We start from the raw sequence: 20,438 nt of genomic DNA, 5'->3' as shown, positions 1-20,438 counted from the left end.
TTTTTTGTTTGTTTGTTTGTTTGTTTGCGGTACGCGGGCCTCTCACTGTTGTGGCCTCTCCCGTTGCGGAGCACAGGCTCTGGACGCGCAGGCCCAGCGGCCATGGCTCACGGGCCCAGCCGCTCCGCGGCATGTGGGATCTTCCCAGACCGGGGCACGAACCCGTGTCCCCTGCATCGGCAGGCGGACTCTCAACCACTGCGCCACCAGGGAAGCCCTGGACCATATCTTGACTGGCGATCAAAATGAACATCTTCAGCGAGGGGCAGATGAGCACTGTGTGCTTTCCCATGTTATGCCCTAGAAAGACACACCACTTATGCGGTATTTCAGTCCAAAAAGCAGAGCCTGAAACTCATCAGAAGAAAACATAAACAAACCCAAAATGAGGAACATTCTATTAAAAAAATAAAAGTGGGGTGGGAGGGAGCTGTATAATGTCAGTGTCATGGAAGACAAAGAAAGGCTGTGGAAACATTCCAGATTAAAAGAGGCTAAAGAGACATGGCAATTATACCAGCTTCTGTCCTGGAGGGGATAGCACTACAAATGCTACTTGTCAATCAACAAAACCGGACTGTAACTCATAGATTAAAATATTGTATCCATGCTAAATTTACTGAATTGATAACTGTACTGTGGTTATGGAAGAGAATACTCCTATCTCTTAGGAAATTTACAGTGAAATATTTAGGGGTAAAGGACCATGTTGTACGATGTACATAACTCACCTTTAAATGCTTTGGGAAAATATATTATATTACATTACATTATACTTACATATAGAGAGAAACAGAAAGTGAAATCAATGAGTAAAACTCTATAATAAAGTGAATCTAGGTAAAGTCTGTATACAGTCTTCTTTGCACAATTTTTATTTTTGCAACTTCTCTAAGTTTGAGATCATTTCTAACTAAAAGTTTTAAAAAAATATGACCTTGAGTCATTAGCAGCATTTTAAATGATAGTCATTACGTGCCATTTAAGAAAGGAAAGATGTGTGACATACATTTTAAAAAGAGTTTGTACTAGGAAGCTTAACATGCGAAGTTTTGATGTTTACAAAATTCATCTTTGGTTCACTTCAAAATTTCCTTTTAGGGACTCCTTCATTCCTCTAAAAATGCTGAATGAATAAACTGTGACTCTATGTACTGTTTCCTCATTAGTAACAGCTCTTGCCAGAATGACAATAAACAAATGATGCTTCCATGCATCTTCTCCAGATGGCTTTACATCTTGTTCTTAATGTACTAGTCCCACACTTCACAGAAGAAGACACAGACACATAGAAGCCAAGTCCATATACAAAGGCTAGATCTTTCCAAGCAGGATGTGGCTCCACCAGATCTTTCAAGGACTTTTAAGCATTTCCTTTCAGGCACAGGTGAAAGATGTTTAAAGACAGCCCCTTCCACCGTTGAAAGATACCCATCATTCTTGAACTACCCACAGGCAGGGCTGACTCTCACAAACCATAATTTGAGACAATCACCAAATCCTGCATTTAAGGAGCCTTTCTTAAACTCTAGGCAATAAGTGAAGTTGTAAAATATTTCTGGCAGCTTCAAGTGACTCAATGCCAAGGAAGTACACACAAAATAGCATAAAAATTCACTTGGTACTGGTAGATGAACCCTCCTCACCTCCCATAGACACAGCCTCTTATCTCTTTCTCTTCCCCACCCATTTTGGTCCACCGTCTCCCCTGTTGCAACCCTAATATGCTCACTGTAACCAGCCTCCCAAGCACACGATGATGACGGACAAGGAAGTGAGGGCCTCAGCGCCGCCTGCATCTATGGCACTGCTCAGCTGACAGCTTCACCTCCACACTCACTGAAATCACTTGGGTCTCTCCAGGTTTGTCCAGATTTTCAAAAACAGCCTCTTGTTTATCAGCTCGGACTTCAATGAGGTTCTGCTTGTAGTTAACGGTGAGGTTCCTCTCCCGGATAATCTCCTGCAGGGCATCTGCATACTTCTTGACCCCAAAAATTGCTCCAAGAGAAGTGTTGAAAATGATATTGGCCTTGGATCGCTTCCCTGTCTGAGAAAAAGAACAGAAACAACCAACATCAAAGTATTACTCCGGCCACCCTTTTTTTTTTTTTTTAACCTAGACAAGACTTAAAACCCTCAGAAGAGACCTCGCCAGCTTTCTCCATCATTGTGCACTGGTGGGTGAGCTGTGGACCAATCCACTGCCTCCACATTTTCTGTCAGTGACACAGCAACTAAGTGCAACTTGATTCAGGTGTTGAGGTGGACTCTGTTCAAAGAGGGCCAGAGATGAAAGTCAAGTCCAAGGGAAGATAGAACTGGATTGTTTACTCATATATTCATTTGTTGATTCACTCAGTAAACATTTAATGAGGTCCTAGAGTTGGCCCGGTACTGTTCTAGGTGCTGAGAGGACAGAAGTGAACAAAACAAAGTTCCCGTCCGCTTGGCTCGTACGCTCTAGTATTGTTCATATGTTTCAGAGAGGCTGGTATCCTCCCAAGTGCCTAAGATCTTAAGGCACCTGAAAGAGAACCTTCCTCTCGGGCCATCTAAGACTTGGGAGATGTTATGCAAAGAGAATTCCAGGAGGGAAGAAAGCTAACCTCTGACTCTTTTCTTTTGTTCAGCTCCTTTTAGGATTTGCTCACCTGGATCACACTATTTGAAAGAAGATGGGTGGGTAAGAACCTCAAAAGGCTGTGCCAACCTGGAATTCTCATGACCCAGGAGTGACCTTTTCTTAGAAACAGCAGTGATGGTGGACCTGTTCCTTAACTGCCCACCCCACAGGGTTGGGGCAGGTTTACATAACCCAGGGGAAGGCCTTCCCAGTGCCAGGCTCCAAGCACACATTCAACACCTCTTCAGTCCCACCTTCCCCTCCCCTTCTGCCCACGTGTCCCTTTACAGAACCAGAGGCTGCTTTGAATCCTGTCACTGTCTCAAGTCAAACCGTGCTTTGGTAAACCAACTGTGACATCCCACACATGGGCAGGAGGGCGACAGCAGCTTCTCCACAGCTTCTCATCAGGTGTACCTGAGCTGTGGACACCTGAAGGTGTTTGAGGAACGCTGAGAAAGCATCCTCACCCAAACATCTCTTTCCACTAAGGTCCAAAGTTCTAAGTGAACAATTTTTTGTCTTTAGAGTTGGCGGTTTGCCTATCATACATCCAAGAATATATAATAAGAGCCAAAATATATTCATAACACTGAAGTTGAGTGGGAGCAGCTGAGGATATTATCATGTACAAACATGAACGATGTGCAGCTGTGCAAACGCACGGATATGTTTAAACAATCTCTAACATATCTCACCAGTAGACTTTTTTTTTTTTTTTTTTTGCTGTACGCGGGCCTCTCACTGCTGTGGCCTCTCCTGTTGCGGAGCACAGGCTCCGGACGCGCAGGCTCAGCGGCCATGGCTCAGGGGCCATGGCTCAGGGGCCTTAGCCATTCCGCGGCATGTGGGATCCTCCCAGACCGGGGCACGAACCCGTGTCCCCATCATCGGCAGGCGGACTCTCAACCACTGCGCCACCAGGGAAGCCCTCACCAGTAGACTTGTATACACACTTTAAAAAGTATATTACAAAGACTATTTAATAACATATAATACATATAAATTTGTATGTACAGTATGATTATAACCATGTTAAAAAAAAATATGTATGGGAAAAAAAATGGAAGTACATGTCAAATTGATGACAGCAGCTATACCAAAGCAATTGGATTATGAGTGACTTCTTCCTTTTTTTCTATTTTGTAAATTTCCAATTACATAATTTTGTACATATGTAATAAAAATTTAAAAACAAAAAAGGTATTTTGACATGGATAAAAATGAAATCCCAGGCTTCCCTGGTGTTGCAGTGGCTGAGAGTCCGCCTGCCGAAGCAGGGGACGCGGGTTCGTGCCCCGGTCCGGGAGGATCCCACATGCCGCGGAGCGGCTGGGCCCGTGAGCCATGGCCGCTGAGCCTGCGCGTCCAGAGCCTGTGCTCCACAACGGGAGAGGCCACAACGGTGAGAGGCCCACGTACTGCAAAAAAAAAATGAAATCCCTTCTGCCCTCCTTGTCTCTATCCCTGGAAAAGAAGCATACCTTCCTGAAATAGGCCTCTGATAAATACATGATCTTCTGCGGGGCTCCAGCGCACTTCACCGGGGTATTAGGGAAGGTAAAGATGGCATTGCCCTCCTTAAAGTCCTGCAGAGCTTTCCATGTCTTCTCTACCGTCCTAACTGAATAATTGGACCCTATTAGGGGATGGGCAAAACCTTCAGGGAGGCCTTTGATCTGCAACAAAGCACACAAAGAAATTATTATTTAACAAAAGTGCAGATGGAGCCTGCGTTTAGAGTCCTTGTTCTCTGCCATTTCTACAACCTCTCAAGTATTTCAGCACAGTCATTAGCCCCAGGACTCACACACAGTGGAGCAGGCAGGTGGCTGAGGGATCTGCTAAGCCCAGAGCTGTGGTGCCTGCAGTCACCTGTCAAAGCACAGAACAGGCTTGGCCCGGCAGAAACCCTCGGCCTCCCTGGCCTGGAGACCAGGATTTGAACCTATCTCTGCCTACCATCAGACTGAGGACAAGAAGCCAGGCTTACTTCCTTTTCGGAGAACCCGTTGCCTTACTGGGGAGAAAAAGAACAACAGGCAGAACCAAGACCCATACTGTCAGTGATTAACAAAATTAAATTACTCTGTATCAGGCTGGACCAGGCCCAGCTCTTGGTAAAGGCCGCAAAGGCAGGAAATTAAAAGCGTGGACTTGGGAACCCTACAGACCCAGCCTGAGTCCTAGCTTTTCCACTTACAAGCACTGTGATCCTGTGTAAATTACCCAATAAATCAGCTGGTGGGTCCCCAGAACAGGACCACCTGGGAACTTGTTAGAAATGCAAATTATCAGGCCCCACCCCAAACCTACTGGATCAGAAACTCAGAGGCCAGCCCAGAAATCTGTTTTAACAGGCCCTCCATGTGATTCTGATGCACACTGAGAAGCTTATGTTCAGCATCTGTGAAATGGGGATAAAAGTAACTGCTTCATGGGGTCGTTGGCAGGAATAAAGGAGACCAAGCGTGTAAGTGATTAGAAAAATGACACTTACGTGGTAGTGTTTTGTAAGTACTAGTGTATTCCTGCCAGGAAGATTAACTGGGTCCCTGTCTTAAATGTTAGAAGGTTCATACAATGCAATGAAGATGGAAAGGAGTGAGTTAAGGGACTCAGGCACAAGCAGGGAACCATCAAAAACAGTCATCAAGATGGCCTGGTCCTTCAGAACCTCCCCAGGCTGTTCTCCATCCTGTTCTCCCGGCTGTAGGGCACCCACCTGCAGAGTCACCCAACACCTATTCCTCAGGTCTCAAGGAAACAGAGTCCTATGGTCTCCTCCATTGCATCCAACATTAAGAGCAACTATTCCTCTGATTACTGACCATATCTTCTGCTGCAGTTTAAGTAGTTGTAATATTCTCAGTCTCAACAACAGTAACTATTTATTACCATAAAATCACCTTGCATTTTAATGTTTCTGCAGTTTCACATCTATGTTAGTTAATATTCACTCTATTCACTATACCCCTCTGAGGGAGGGGGTGGAATATTATTGACCCACAGACACAGACGAGGAAACTGAAGAGCGAGGTTGAGAGACCCACCTAGACTCTTACAGAACTAGATACCGAGGCCCCTGACCACTGCCTGTGGCTCTTCCCACAGGACCTCCATACTTCCTGGCTCCCAAAGAAAAACTCAGTGTCGAAGAGATAAACAAACAGCAAATCTGCCTTCATCGTTTTTCTCTAGTCTGAAGAAGTTGATGCTAAGGAAAAGGGTGCCATAAAGCGGTAACCAAGTTCCTTTTAAGGAGACTTGGTCGTAAAGGGCAGTTTATGATGCCACTGAATCCAAGTTGCTTCTGGGAACCCTGAAGCAGAAGGAGACGGGAAAGTCTGAGATAACAGGCTGTGCGCCGGGAGCTGTGGACCGTCCTACTGCACTGAGCAGACCAGCGAGCAGGACACGGCGCTGCAGAGACTCCCTCGGGAGCTGGTGGGGGAAAGAGGCGGAGGCAGCTGGGCAGAGAGAAGCTGCTGCGGTTCTGCAGAGCCCAGATCAGAGATCCAGCCCTTCTGAAGGCCCAACTACATTCCAGCCCCCGAGATCCAAACACCCTGGTATCCTCATCAGAGAAATCCTTTTTTGTTTACACTAACCTGGGTAGTTTTCTAGTATCTACAAAGACTGCTAAGTAACACAGTAGCCCTGGTAATGTTATTCACGCTCTCTTAGCCTCAGTTTCCTCATCTATCAAGAGGAGATAAAAATATCTACCTCACAAGCAGTTGTGAGGAGTCAGCATTAGATTCCTAGCATGGCCCCTGTACATAGTAGAGACTCCATAGTAACAGTTACTTTTAAATATTATTGTTTCTTGGTTTACTGCAAGAGGGTGCTACGAACCCTCAGCACTGGTCTCTTCAAACAGTCCTCCTCTCACGGCACTGGGCTGTCGGGGTGACAGGATGGTGGAGATGGGCTGTCTTTGCTAAGTCAACTCTGGTGGGCTTTTTAAGAGGCAAGGACGTCCCAGAAATTGTAACTGGCACCTTTCTCCATAGTCTCCTCCACAGTTTGTCGTGACCCATGGCACCAAACTCTTCACACCTTCACACCAAGTCACGGCTTGTTTAAACCTTCACAGAACACGCCCCAGGTCATTTTCACTACACCCTACCCTGGACATGTCACGATTCTGGTTTTTTACACAGAAACACACTTCAAAGACCCTGCTGATCCAACTCAGACGTGGCCCTCACCTGGACTGCATTCCTGAAACTTGTGACCTGGTCATCACAATGCTTTATGTGCTTCAGCTACTAATCCACACTCCCCAATAAGCTTCTGGAAATCATAATTACTAACTCACCGCATTATGTTTTAGGAAAATAAATTTGAATCTCACAATTGTCAGAAGGCATCTGGCTCTCTAGCTCACTGAAAAGGGAGGTCTAAGGAACTTCTAGGGCAGCATTTATATTGTGTCGGTCACTTCATACCAAAAACCCCAGCTCTATGCAACAGAACTCAAGACATCCTTCCAGCTCCTGATAAGCTAACTGCTGGTATTCTTCCCTTAAAGTCTACTTAGAAATTCACACTCTAAATCTTACTTTTAAAGGAAAATTTAATCTGTAATATAACCAACTAAGTCCTACAGAGAAAGGTAGTTTTCTTGTAAGTGTGGAAAAGGTGGCTATTTTGCAAGAATTACCATCAGGCCACGGACACGCCGAACTCTGATTATAGTTTAAAGCTAGAACATATCATGATCATTGACAGAATCTTAGAGAAGACCTTTTTTAAAACCACAAAAAGACTGCTGAGAAATAAAACTAGAAGGGGATTGCTTAATACTCTTTCTTGTCAAAATGAATGTAAAGCAACTAAATGCTGTTTTGATCGTAGCGTAAGGACGCCAGTGTAACATAAAAGTAGCTTAAAACAGTACCTTCTCATAGTCCAGCTGAATTCCGAGAGCAATGATTAGATATTTGTAGGAAATCTGCAACACACAAAAAATGACATTTTAGACCAGGACCCAAAAAGTGGCAGCCCAAGGGCTGACTCAGGCCCCAAATGTGTGTGGCCAACACTGCGTTTCCATTTTTTACCGTGACTGACTTGGGGTTGTGGGCAGTGCGCAGGACAGCAGGCAGAGATGCACGTTCCAGTTTGCCATCATGCCCACCGTTCTCTGCTGCCTCACACCTCACTGCTTCACAAATACTGTATAACCTGCCTGGCCTCTGGGAGCTCGAGACGCCTGTATTTTTACACAGTGGAGAACGACAGCAAAGAGGCCACAGTGCTTCCCTAGTGCTTGTGTTAGTTAACACAACATTTTTCATGTTGAAGTGTGGGAGGATGACTTTCAAATCTTAAAACAATCAGCTTTTTTTTTTTTTAACATCTTTATTGGAGTATAATTGCTTTACAATGGTGTGTTAGTTTCTGCTTTATAACAAAGGGAATCAGCTACACATAAACATACATCCCCATATCTCCTCCCTCTTGTGTCTCCCTCCCTCCCACATTCCCTATCCCACCCCTCTAGGTGGTCACAAAGCACCGAGCTGATCTCCCTGTGCCATGCGGCTGCTTCCCACTAGCTATCTATTTTATATTTGGTAGTGTATATATGTCCATGCCACTCTCTCACTTCGTACCAACTTACCCTTCCCCCCCCCCCGTGTCCTCAAGTCCATTCTCTACTACGCCTGCGTCTTTATTCCTGTCCTGCCCCTAGGTTCTTCATGACCTGTTTTTTTTTTTTTTTGATTCCATATATATGTGTTAGCATACGGTACTTGTTTTTCTCTTTCTGACTTACTTCACTCTGTATGTAGGTCCGTCCACCTCACTGCAGATAACTCAATTTCGTTTCTTTTTATGGCTGAGTAATATTCTAAAAACAATCAGCTTTCTTTAAAAGCTATCTGGTAGCTTGTGAATCCCAAGCAAATCTGACCTGTCGTATGAATTGGATCAATATCGTAACTGAGAAACTGCTCTTTTGAGGGCCACTAGAAAGGATGTGTGTGATATAACCTACCTGATCTTGTTTAATGATCTGTTTGGAATTTAAAACTCCTCTCTTTAAATATGGGCATTGTGCTTATCCATGCTGAAGGCAAAAGTATCCATGTTTATTGTGATGGAAATGGGGGTTTAGGATCAGAAGTTGGACAAGTTGAAGCACAAGAGTGTAAGCAAGAAGGATGTAAAAGGAAAGGACTTGCCTAGAAAACTGGAGAATGATTGCCGTGACAGGAGCCCGGAATGGAGCCACAGGTGGTGACTGCCACAGTCTTGTACCAAATAGAGAAGCACTTGTGCTATACAGCAGCAATGTTCTCCTCACTACATCGAATGCTCCTAGAGGATAAAGGTTATGCCTTGTTCCCTATAGTCCTAGAATCTAGCACAGTCACTAAATTAAAGTGAGGAAGTTGGTAATGTCTGTTGGATGAAAGGATGGGTGGATGGTTGATTTCAGTTGCATGTGAAAAATACAGTTTATCAAAGTGGACAGATAATATATACATCTTCACCTGTATGATTTGCCTACCCACAGAGACTGGGTGCCCTTAAATTCCTTGATCTGTAGGAAGGTGTACCAGGCCCATTAAATGGCTGAGTAAACTGTGTTGAGTCTTCAGGGTGTGAGGTCAGAGATGGCATGGGGTCTGGGGGTGGTGCCCTACAGGTGAGACATATATGCACACTGTCAGCAAGAAAAGCCATTGGTTTGTGCATGCCTTGATGGTTCTATTAGAGCATAATATTGATTATTTTAAGGACTAGTAACAGACATGCTTAAGATTATTAAAAAAATAAATAAATAAGGGAGAATAAATCCTAAAGTAGCAAACAACACAAGAAAGCCTCAAGTCTTTTGAATGAGTTCACGCTTCCAGGCCAGATGACCTAACTCTAAGGAAGTGCAGAAACTTGTAGACAAAACTTTTGAGCAATTTCAGAGAACAGTGCAGACCCCGCTGGAAGGCTAAATATGGGCAAGTGTTCTAATTTTATACAGGGGATGGGGGGAGGTAAATTCTGACACCAACAAGTTAGTAAATAGGATGTTTAAACCTTTCAAAATTCCAGGCTCATCTACTAAATAGATGTCTCGTAATAATTTAGAAAAAGAAAAGCATCAGCGTGTGTTCACAGATTGTAAACCTGCTTTCCATCAGTCAGCAGTCAAATACCCCGCGGGCACAGGGCGGATACTCAATACATCTTTCCTTTTCCTTTCTTCCATGTATTCTTTTTTTTTAAAATAGATCTTTATTGGAGTATAATTGCTTCACAATACTGTGGTAGTTTCTGTTGTACACCGAAGTGAATCAGCCATATGCATACATATGTCCCCATATCCCCTCCCTCTTGAGCCTCCCTCCCCTCTAGGTCATCGCAAAGCACCGAGGAGCTGATCTCCCCGTGCTATGCATCTGCGTCCCACTAGCTATTTTACATTCGGTAGTGTATATATGTCGATGCTACTCTCACTTCACCTAACTTTCCCCTCCCACCCCATGTTCTCAAGTCCACTCTCTATGTCTACATCTTTATTCCTGCCCTGCAACTAGGTTCATCAGTACCTTTTTTTTTTTTTAGAGTCCACATATATGTGTTAGCATACGGTATTTGTTTTTCTCTTTCTGACTTACTTCACTCTGTGTGACAGACTCTAGGTCCATCCATCTCACTATAAATAACTCAGTTTCGTTTCTTTTTATGGCTAAGTAATATTCCATTGTATATATGTGCCACGTCTTCTTTATCCATTCATCTGTTCATGGATATTTAGGTTGGTTCCATGTCCTGGATATTGTAAATAGAGCTGCAGTGAACATTGTGGTACATGTCTCTTTTTGAATTATGGTTTTCTCAGGGTATATGCCCAGTAGTGGGATAGCTGGGTCATATGGTAGTTCTATTTTTAGTTTTTTAAGGAACCTCCATACTGTTTTCCAAAGTGGTTGTATCAATTTACATTCCCACCAACCAGTGCAGGAGGTTTCCCTTTTCACCATACCCTTTCCAGCACTTATTGTTTCTAGATTTTTTGATAATAGCCATTCTGACCAGTGTGAGGTGGTACCTCATTGTAGTTTTGATTTGCATTTCTCTAATAATTAGTGATGTTGAGCATCTTTTCAGGTGTCTCCTGGCCATCTGTATGTCTTCCTTGGTGAAATGTCTATTTAGGTCTTCTGCCCGTTTTTTAACTGGATTGTTTGTTTTTTTGATATTGAACTTCGTGAGCTGTTTGTATATCTTGGAGATTAATCCTTTGTCTGTTGTTTCATTTGCAAATATTTTCTCCCATTCTGAGGGTTGTCTTTTTGTCTTGTTTATGGTTTCCTTTGCTGTGCAAAAACTTTTAAGTTTAATTAAGTCCCATTTGTTTATTTCATGTATTGTTTAAAAATTAATAACAGCAACATTTCTTGAGCATTCACTCTGTACAAGGCACTGTTATGAATGTTTTATGTTTTAATTCATTTAATCCTCACAGCAACCCAATGAAGTAGGTATTATTAGTAGTACCATTTTACAGATGAAGAAACTGAGGCACAACTAGATCACAAAGATTTACTGAACACCTTCTGTGTGACAGATATTGTGCTAAGTCCTGGACATACAACGCTGAACAAGAAAGACCCAGTTCCTACCCCTCCAGGAACTCAGTCTAGTGGGCAAGACAGACATTACCAGATAATCACACAAACAATTACTAAACCACAGAATGCTGTGATGGCATGTCAAGGGGGAACCTGACTAGTCTTGTAGATCAGGGAAGGCTTGTCTGAAGATGTCATCTCTAAGCTAACAATAAGCAGGAGTTAGCTAGGGTAAGAGGTGGAAGCAGCATGTGCAAATGTCCTGGGGAAGAAGGAGGCCAAAGTATTTGAGGAAATGAGAGGTCAGTGTGCTGGAGTAGGAACAAGGAAGAGAACAGAATCAGGTTAAATCTGGAGAAGAAGCAAGGACCAGTCTACGTGGGGCCTGGGGGACACATTCCAAACAAACAGAACTCTGAATCAGGGAAAAATCAGAGACACAGACACACTGAGGCTAGATTTCAGCAGTACCCTCACATTGTAAATAGGATAGGAAAGTGTAAACAAAGAATGGAAATGATTTGGTAAATTTTTTAATATTTTCAAAAGAATATTGATTGATTTATGTAAGCTAGAAAAAAGTTCTCTAGGGGCATGTTAAAGAATTAAAACCTTGAACTTAAATGAAACCATCATGGATAATGGCAAGGAAAAATTGCTAACTGGATGTCTGAATCAAAAATCTAAAAGATCCAGGCAGGCTGGGAGGGTGAACCAAAACCAAGAAGAAGAGACGTTATATGTAGATTTCTGTGGCTATGGAATATTTTTGCTTAAAAAATCTCGGAGAAGAGTCTCACCAACTAATACCAACTTCTTTCACAGCCCTAAAACAAGACTCTACAACTCTCCCAAGGGTCTAGGCCTTAGATGTCGAAGCAGGACTCAGAAGTGAGAGCACCTCCCAGTGCCTCTCATTCTCAAGAGATAAGACAAGTTTATGTTCCTTAAGATACACACAAACCCAATCACAGAGGACTCTGAGCTATTCCTATAATGCAAAGGGGTCTGACTAGGAGGCAGGCACTGCTGTACCAAAGCGGGATGTGTATTAGAAGATACAAGTCAGCTGGTCCCATGAGCTGGCAGCAGACTGGCAAGGGAAATGAGCCCCAAAACTCAATCCTGTGAATTGAGAACTATCTTGTGTTTAATCCAGTCTGCTCTCCTGGACATGCTGGGGAAAATATGGACGTGTTTCAACAGGGAGAAAATAATACATATATAACATATAAACTTTTTAATTTAATGTAAATAAATAAATATGTATGTATAGATTTTAGGATGGGGGATGCTTGACTTGACAGTAGATCATGCGAAAAAAAGACCCAGTGGTTTGAACTGACCTCTAGCCCAGCGTGAATCAGCACCGTGATAACTTGGCAAATGCTAGCTTGGATTCTATCTAGTTGTGGGAGAGAATGTCCCACTCTATTCTGGGCTGTTCTGTAGTGTTGGCTACTCTTCCAGGCACCTCTAGGGGCCATAGATCATGGGGGCAAAACAAGCCAGATGCTGTCTCAAGCAGGGTAAAGAGGGTAGTGAGAGGGCTGGAGCTCATGAAATCTGAGGAAAGTGGAGACAGGAGGACAAGTCTACCTGAGGAGAAGACTGACACAGACTCTAGGAGCCACCTTCAAATAGTTGGAGGGTTTCTCCACAGAAAAGAGAGAAGGCCTTCTCTCCCACACTGTAGGAAGAATAAGGGACAAGAACAGTATTATGGCCACTAACACCCTGGCCCAAGAAAGAACAAAAAAGAGGTTACAGGGAGGTAGATTCTGACTCATTAAAGGCAGAACTTTCATATAACCTGTCTGTCTATAAAAAATGAAGAGGGATAACTTGTCAGAGAAGTCCCTGGCCCTGGAGAGTGTAAATACTAACCCATTTTAAATTCAACCCCCTACCCCACGTGCCCCAATCCCAGTAATTTGGCTCTATTTTTTTAAATTAATATTCATCACCTTCTAACACATTATATAACTTATTATGTCTACTGTTTATTGTATGTCCTCCTCCACTAGAACATAAAATCCAGGACAATAAGGATTTTTGTCTATTGTCGTTCACTTGTATATCCCTAAAACTGTACCTAGGTTATAATAATGCTTAATAAATATTGAGGAAGGAAGGAAGGAAGGGAGGGAGAGAGGGTGGGGAAGGAGGGAGGAAGGAAGCGGGGAAGGAGGGTTGGTTCAGGGTTGATCTGGGCTCAGGGAAAGGCTGCAAACCATCTCTGAACTCCTTGAAATTAAATGCAAAATTAGGTACATATATGCATTTTCTAGACTGGGCTAATTAAGATCCACACTCAGAAAGATCCATGACCTAAGGAAAGGCTGAGAATGCCTGGCGCCAATGGTCCCTGCTTAGAGCAAGGGGTTGGATCTGAAAGATTCCCACCAACTCTCAGATTCCACAGTTCTGTGAAAATGCTGGAGTGCCCAGTCTGGAGGGAGCCGGGTCAGGATATTAAGGCCAATAACACCCTGGGGGCCCAAGAACCATGGGAGCCCGGAACAGGGCCGTGCGGCACGATGGCTGTCCTGGGCTCAGCAGCAGATGAGGGGACACGATGCCCCGATGGCTCCTAAGCCTGTCTTCTCACCATCCTGCCCTCATCCCCTCAGTCAGACACAGGGGCTGCAGTTGCTGAAAAGCTGTGATCCCTGTGTGGTGGGGGTGGGAGGAGACTTCTAAATGGTGCAGAGCAACCATGAGCCGCAAGCTGCAGCGGCAGCAATTCTCAGCCCTGGCACCACCGCAGTCACACGGTTCCCTAACAGCTCTGGCAGAGCTCCCCCGAGTGTGACTGGGATGGATACTTCCCAACACCCCCTTCCTCTGCAGGACCAGGGTCAGATAGAGAGGCTGGCTGCTTCAAAGGAAAAAGGAGGGAGGTACCTGGTATTTTCACACAGAGCAGTAGTATTTGTGCAATAAAAATTCAGGCATATGATACTGTACCAAGCAATAGGACAAACAGTGGTGTTCAATAAATACGTGTCTTCATTGTTCATTTATTAATTCATCTCTCAGTCCTTCCATCTATCCCATCCTCCATTCCCCACACCCCCTCCCATCTCATGCAGTATTCAGCACACACACACATGCACACACGCACACGTATACTGCCCTCTTACCATGAAGCTGTCCAGTTTGATAATGGCTGTGCGTTCAATACAAGCCCTCAGGTTAACAAAAGCCAAAGGACCCAGACGGTTACCTCCTTGTCGTTGTCTGTGTGGATGCAGTTCTTGTCTGGGTTCAGATCAACCACTCTAGCTTTGATCCACTCTACACCAGATGGAATCACACTCGCTGTGGGACGGCCAGATGAGGCTAATGGTTTGGCACCAGCTCCCACCAGGGTCCAGATTGGCTGGTAGAAATGTCTCTAAGAAACAAAGTATTGGGAGATTCATTTCAGTGTGAGGCCGATCAAAAGGGTCATAGCTCAAAGTACATGAGCTAGACTCTCTCAGTTCTTCCCTCCAGACCCTTGGAGCATCACAGAGAAAAGTTTCCAGACTTCCCCCCACCAACTCCACTGACGTCTCCTACTGTGTTAAGCTCTGAAGGGCAGTCACCTACAAAAGAATTCTGCCAAGATCAGCGAAAAAAGCCATAAACTATCTTTAGTGAGCACTGTATTATTTATTGCTTAAAGCAGGTTTGCTGTTTAACATGTACATGTTACATATACACGCATACGGACACACACACATTATTAATCCATTTATGTGCACGGATATAAAGAAAAAGTAAGCCCAAAAACCTAAATACGGTTCCTCAGAAATTTGTGAGGTGAGTCTGAAAAGTTTACTGCCGCTTTGCGGATGCTCAAAACTTCATTAACTTCCCACTGTGTTTCCCAAGCCCATGGGGAGGACTACAGACATCCCCTATCAGCACTAGGATCCCTCTTCTCCTTTCTCAGAGGCATCAGATCCCACCAGGATACCCAAACTTCCAGTGTTTTCTGGAGTTCTTCTGCTTCAGAAGAAGAAGAACTTCAGAAGTTCTTCTGCTTCACTCTTGATCTCAGTTAGTTGTGAAAGTTCTAGGCTTGGGGCCAAAGGGTATATTGGCTTAATGGTCTCTGAGAATTCCAATACATCCATGGAGCAGACCGGGGGACTAACAGATCTCAACTTTGTCAAAATGCCTCATACTGGCCAGACAGAATTGCTAACACCCCCAGAGAGTGAAGGGGACATAAGGAACAGCTCTGCAATCTCCCTACAGCCATACATAATGCATGGAATCAAAGATAAGGGGGTTAGGGCTTCCCTGGTGGCGCAGTGGTTGAGAGTCCGCCTGCCGATGCAGGGGACACGGATTCGTGACCCAGTCCAGGAAGATCCCACATGCTGAGGAGCGGCTGGGCCCATGAGCCATGGCCGCTGAGCCTGCGCATCCGGAGCCTGTGCTCCACGGCGGGAGAGGCCACAGCAGTGAGAGCCCCGCGTACCGAAAAAAAAAAAAAAAAGATAAGGGAGTTAGAGGTCTCCAGTTGTGAGAGCTCCAGTTGTGAGAGCTCAACGACTTCAAGTCCATCTTGAACAGAAAAGGGAATGAAAATACAAACTCGGATTATTTTTTAGACTGCAAACAAGCACGAGCTCTAGCAATCACTAAACCAGACACAGGAGAGAAAGTGCCAAAGGCCTGAGCCGCTGGCAGCTCCTGTGACAGCCCCTGTCATGCACTTCCTCACAGAGCAGGACAGACTCCATTCTGGCCTCCTGAATTGTGTCCAGTGCCTTGGAGGGGCCTGTCTCATCACAAAGAGTAGCCCCACTGGGAGGCCTTCCGTGGGTTAGCTACAATCCACCACAGGCCACCTGATACAGCTCTCAGACCACTGTCATTTAAAATGTTGTCCCTGAATTAAAGTCACTTTTAAAAGGAAATAGACGGAGAGTGCCCTCCAGTCTCCCCACAAATCACAACGTATCAGTTGGAGATTGCAAAAAGCCCTGGGCAGCCTCGTTTGGTACTGGGAAGACTTCCTGAAAAGGACTGTGCCTTTCTTGCCCTACCCTCTCCACCAAACCAGCACCAGATCCATTTTGCTTTTTCCTCCCAAAGATACAGCTTCCCACTGGTGCACACCCAGCTCCTTAGGAAACATTAAGCCAACCGCCAAAACTCTTGACTATTTTTTGAAGCTTTGGACAATCTTAAAATATTTTTCATGAAATAGTGCCTTACAAACACTTCCCAACTTCCCACCTCGTGTCTGCTACCTTTTTCTGCTTTATAATCTGTTTATAATCTCTTATACTTAAATTTCTCAAGCCCACTGACACCTTTTCAGTGGGTTTTCACCTTTTCCCCACCGCCCCTCAACTCATCACCCTTTCTCCAGACTGGAACAGGGAAAGGAAAGTGCAACGGCCACTGATTTTCCTCTGGACATGAGACTGAAGGTGGAGGATGACACGAGTTGAATTGTTTCTCTCCAAAAAATATGCTGACGTCCTAACCCCAGGACCTGCGATCGTGACCTTATTTGGAAATAGGGTCTTTGCAGATGTAATCAAGTTAAGATGGGGTCACGCTGGATTAGAATGTCCTTGACTCTCTAATATCTATCCATCAGACTGCCTAATGTCTAATCCAATGATTGGTGTCTTTATAAGTAGGTCATGTGAAGACACTAGGGCCACACAGAGAGAAGGCTGTGTGAAAACAGAGGCAGAGACTGGAGTGATCTACAACAAGCCAAGGAACACCAAGGACTGTCCACAACCATAGAAACTAGGAGAGAGGCATGAGACAGCTTCCCCTTCCCCCTCAGCCTTCAAGGGGAGCATGGCTTTACTAACACCTTGGTTTTGGACTTCTAGCCTCCAGAACTGCGAAAGAATAAAGTATCTGTTGTTTTAAGCCTCCCCCTTTATGGTAATTTGTTATGGCAGCCCTAAGAAACTAAAAGAGAGAACATAAACCAAGAGATCTGTCCTCGCTCTCTCCCTCCCCCGACCTTCTCCCAATTCTTTTGGACGACCTGCTTTTTGTGCCCAGAAAGAGAAGCACTAACCTAGGAACACGGTGGCCTAGGCATGACAATCATCCCCAACCCAGCCCCTCACCTACACATGCATGTGCATCACACACACACACACACACACACACGCACACACACGCACACATGCACGCACTCAAAAGGGGGAGACCTACCTCGCTGGGCTCAACGATGGCCACATTCTCTGCGCCCACTTTCCTCTTCATGCGGGCAGCCATGGTGATCCCACCACTGCCCCCACCCAGCACCAGCACCTCATAGTGGTTCTTGGCTGCGAGGCTGGCCCCTGTGTGAAGCTGGAGTGGTTTGGCCTGCTGACAGCCCAGCCTGAGGAGGCAGGCAAAGAGTCGGACACGGGGGCCGGACACCACAGCGGCCAGCGGGGTCATCTTCAGGCTGGATCAGGCTAGAAGGGAACAGACAAGGCTCTGTGTAAGGAAGGAGCCACTATGGGACCAAAGCATTTTCATTCAGGGAGGGAGGGGAGGCTGGCATCTGGCCGGCTCGAGCTGGTTGCCGCCGTTTCAACACCACCTCCCCACCTGGCTGTGGTCAAGAGCTTCTTGGGAATGCTCCACAGATGGCTAACAATTGGCTAAGCTTTCCTTTTCTCCCTCTCCTCCTCCTTGCAGGACATCTCAGACTTTGAACCAAGTAAGTCTCATCTTTTAAGTTCTCATAATGTGCCTGTACCTCTCCTTGTCCCTCCCTAAAGCTAGGGCATCATCTACAGTATCCCGCTGTCATCCTTCTCCTCTCAGGCACATTCCTCAATTCTTCCTTTGGCTTTTCAGTCCACCAAATATGTATGAGTCTACAGGGAGACACCTGAACAATCCCTTGCCACAAAGGGCACCTGAGAACTTGCTGAAACAGAAAGAGTCCAGCAAGAAACCCACCTTCTCTGCAGCTCAGAGTTCAGGCCAAGGTAATCAGAGCCTCAGCCCCACTAAGTAGTACCTGGATCTGCCTGCCCAGCAACACACGATTTAAATCACTGACTACAGACACATAAGCAGAGGCCCTCCATATCTTTGGCAGTTTCAACCAGATGATGCAAAAGCCATAAAAGGAGCCCTGCCTGGTATCATAAAGTTATATTTTATGAAAAGAATCTGCATATGCTGCTGACTAGTCTTTTATTATGTCCACCCAATTCGGTAAATAATCTCCCCGAGTAGTTTTTCCAAGAGACACACTTTAACCTTTAGGAAAAGGTGTTTCTGCTCTGAGCAGCTGATGCTTTGGCAGTGAGGAAATGAAGGCGTCTCAGAAGCTGGCCTTGGCGTCATCCCATCCATAGATCCGGCCTTACGTCTTGGAACAGTCTATTGTATAACTTGAGGGGTCCAGACCAAAATATCTCCCTCCCTGCGTATTACAGCACCCCAAATTCCACCGTCAAGCTCAGTCCTGTGGGTTCAACAATGCTCCAGGAACCCTTTATTAAAATGCAAGTACCCAGCTCGGGGATAACACTTCTAGCTGCTAAGTTCACCAACTTCTTAACGGGAACAACTTAACTATATGACTCCCCCGCCCCTCCAGTGGAGAAGAGGAAGGCTACACGAGGGAATTAGAGAAAGCTGGGAGGAAAAAGGAAAGGAAGAAAGAAGTGCCCTGGAGGAGTGAGAAGGAGGGGCCGGAGTGATGATTTTAATTAAGATTAACTCTACTCCAGTGTTTTGGAACCCCTGACAATTTCCTCAATATTTCAGATCTGAAAAGCAACCCAGAGCTGGGGGAAGGGACATGGGGGCTACAGAAAGTGGGGCAGGCTCATACACTGTTGCCACAAGTTTAAATCAGTATGACCCTTATAGAAAACATTTCTCATCCTTTGACCCTGTATTTCCATTTCTGGGACTCTGTTCTAAGGAATTAACCTCTAATACTTAAGAAGACAAATCTTTACCAAGATATATCTCACATATTCATTCATAACACATTCAACCCTGAGTTAACTGGTTTGTGGATTGGACCTGATTACGTCCTGGTTACAGAAAAAACAACTGCAGGCTCCACACTGGCCAAGGAAGGCTCAGGCTCCAGACTATTCTAACCAAGGCTAATTTATGATTACTTCTCTTTTAAATATGGCTGGGGGGTGCGGGGAGATGGGCAGGAATAGCCATCTGCTTGTTAAAACTTTGGGGAAGGGTTAAGTAAAATATGGTTACACAAGATGACCTATGTAGTCTTTTCAAATTATGTTTACATAATTAGCCTTTTCCAGACTAATTACGTAACGATCAGGATATAAACTGGAATTACAACATGAGCTCAACTATGTAAGAGAAAGTGTATTTTAAAAAAATAGCAAAATGTTAACACTGGGTAAGTGGTTTTTCTCTGGGTTTTAGAATAATGGGTGATTTTGATTTCTTCTGCATCTTAAAAATCTCTACTGTACACATATATTAATGTTATAATAATGAAATCTATTTTGATGACAATAACAAACATGTACTAAGTCCTTTACATAAACATTTAACTTGTGAGATGGCTGTCATTATCATCCCCATTTTACAGATGATAAAACTGAGGCAGGGAGCTCACAAATGGTGGGCTGTGATTTGAACCTGGGCACTTCAGTGCCAGAGCCTCTGCTTTAAACCACTATATCTATTATCTCTATCAATAACAACAAAACAGTGCTTACATGATAATCTTAAATGAAAAAAATCCAGATATCTTTTCCACACTTCCCACAAAAGGGAAACCATTTTTTGCACGGTACTGACACCTAAATATTAGCAATGTTTTGATAACACTATAATTGATTTTTTCCCTCTTCTTTGCATGTGCTTTTCTCACGTTTTCTTTAATGAGCTTTAAATTTTAAAAATCACTCAATTTGGTTTTATTTGTTTGGTTGGGTTTTTTGTTTGTTTGTTCTTTGTTTCTTAATCATTGAGGAGTGGAGGAAATCACCAACTAGGATATTGCTGTTTGCTAGGGAAGAAGATATTTTATGGTGAATAGACAGTCATCACATCCTGCCTTTCTATATGTCCACAGAACAACAGAATCACAGCAAAACTCCTCACTTGCCTTTTAGGGAAACCACTTTTTCATGGTCCTGACACAACATCTTAACTCCATGGAAAGAGTTACAAAATAATGATCTAAAAGGAGGCCTGGCTAAGTTTCTGCTTTCCAACCACGCCATCTGAGGCTCTTC

At 44.4% G+C, this 20,438-nt stretch overlaps 1 protein-coding gene across 2 annotated transcripts in view; it reads right to left on the bottom strand.

Moving 5' to 3' along the window:
* The window catches only part of SQOR (sulfide quinone oxidoreductase), a 54,122-nt gene that overhangs the window by 7,757 nt on the left and 25,927 nt on the right, over nucleotides 1-20,438 (bottom strand). Inside the window, exons 2-6 of one of the 2 annotated variants that reach the window (XM_065871199.1) lie at nucleotides 17,410-17,660; nucleotides 14,447-14,617; nucleotides 7,533-7,586; nucleotides 4,111-4,305; nucleotides 1,841-2,050 (exon numbers count right to left, since the gene is read on the bottom strand). In XM_065871199.1, coding sequence (XP_065727271.1) covers nucleotides 1,841-2,050; nucleotides 4,111-4,305; nucleotides 7,533-7,586; nucleotides 14,447-14,617; nucleotides 17,410-17,643 — 864 coding nt within the window. In that variant the 5' untranslated portion in view covers nucleotides 17,644-17,660. Of the gene's footprint in view, nucleotides 1-1,840; nucleotides 2,051-4,110; nucleotides 4,306-7,532; nucleotides 7,587-14,446; nucleotides 14,618-17,409; nucleotides 17,670-20,438 lie in introns of those variants that run through there. The other variant, XM_065871200.1, reaches the window with a different exon arrangement.

The sequence above is a fragment of the Phocoena phocoena genome, chromosome 2, assembly GCF_963924675.1.
Source record: "Phocoena phocoena chromosome 2, mPhoPho1.1, whole genome shotgun sequence".
Classification (NCBI taxonomy): Eukaryota; Metazoa; Chordata; class Mammalia; order Artiodactyla; family Phocoenidae; genus Phocoena; species Phocoena phocoena.
The sequence above is the reverse complement of the archived record's forward strand: the minus strand, read 5'-3'. Positions and strand labels throughout refer to the sequence as shown.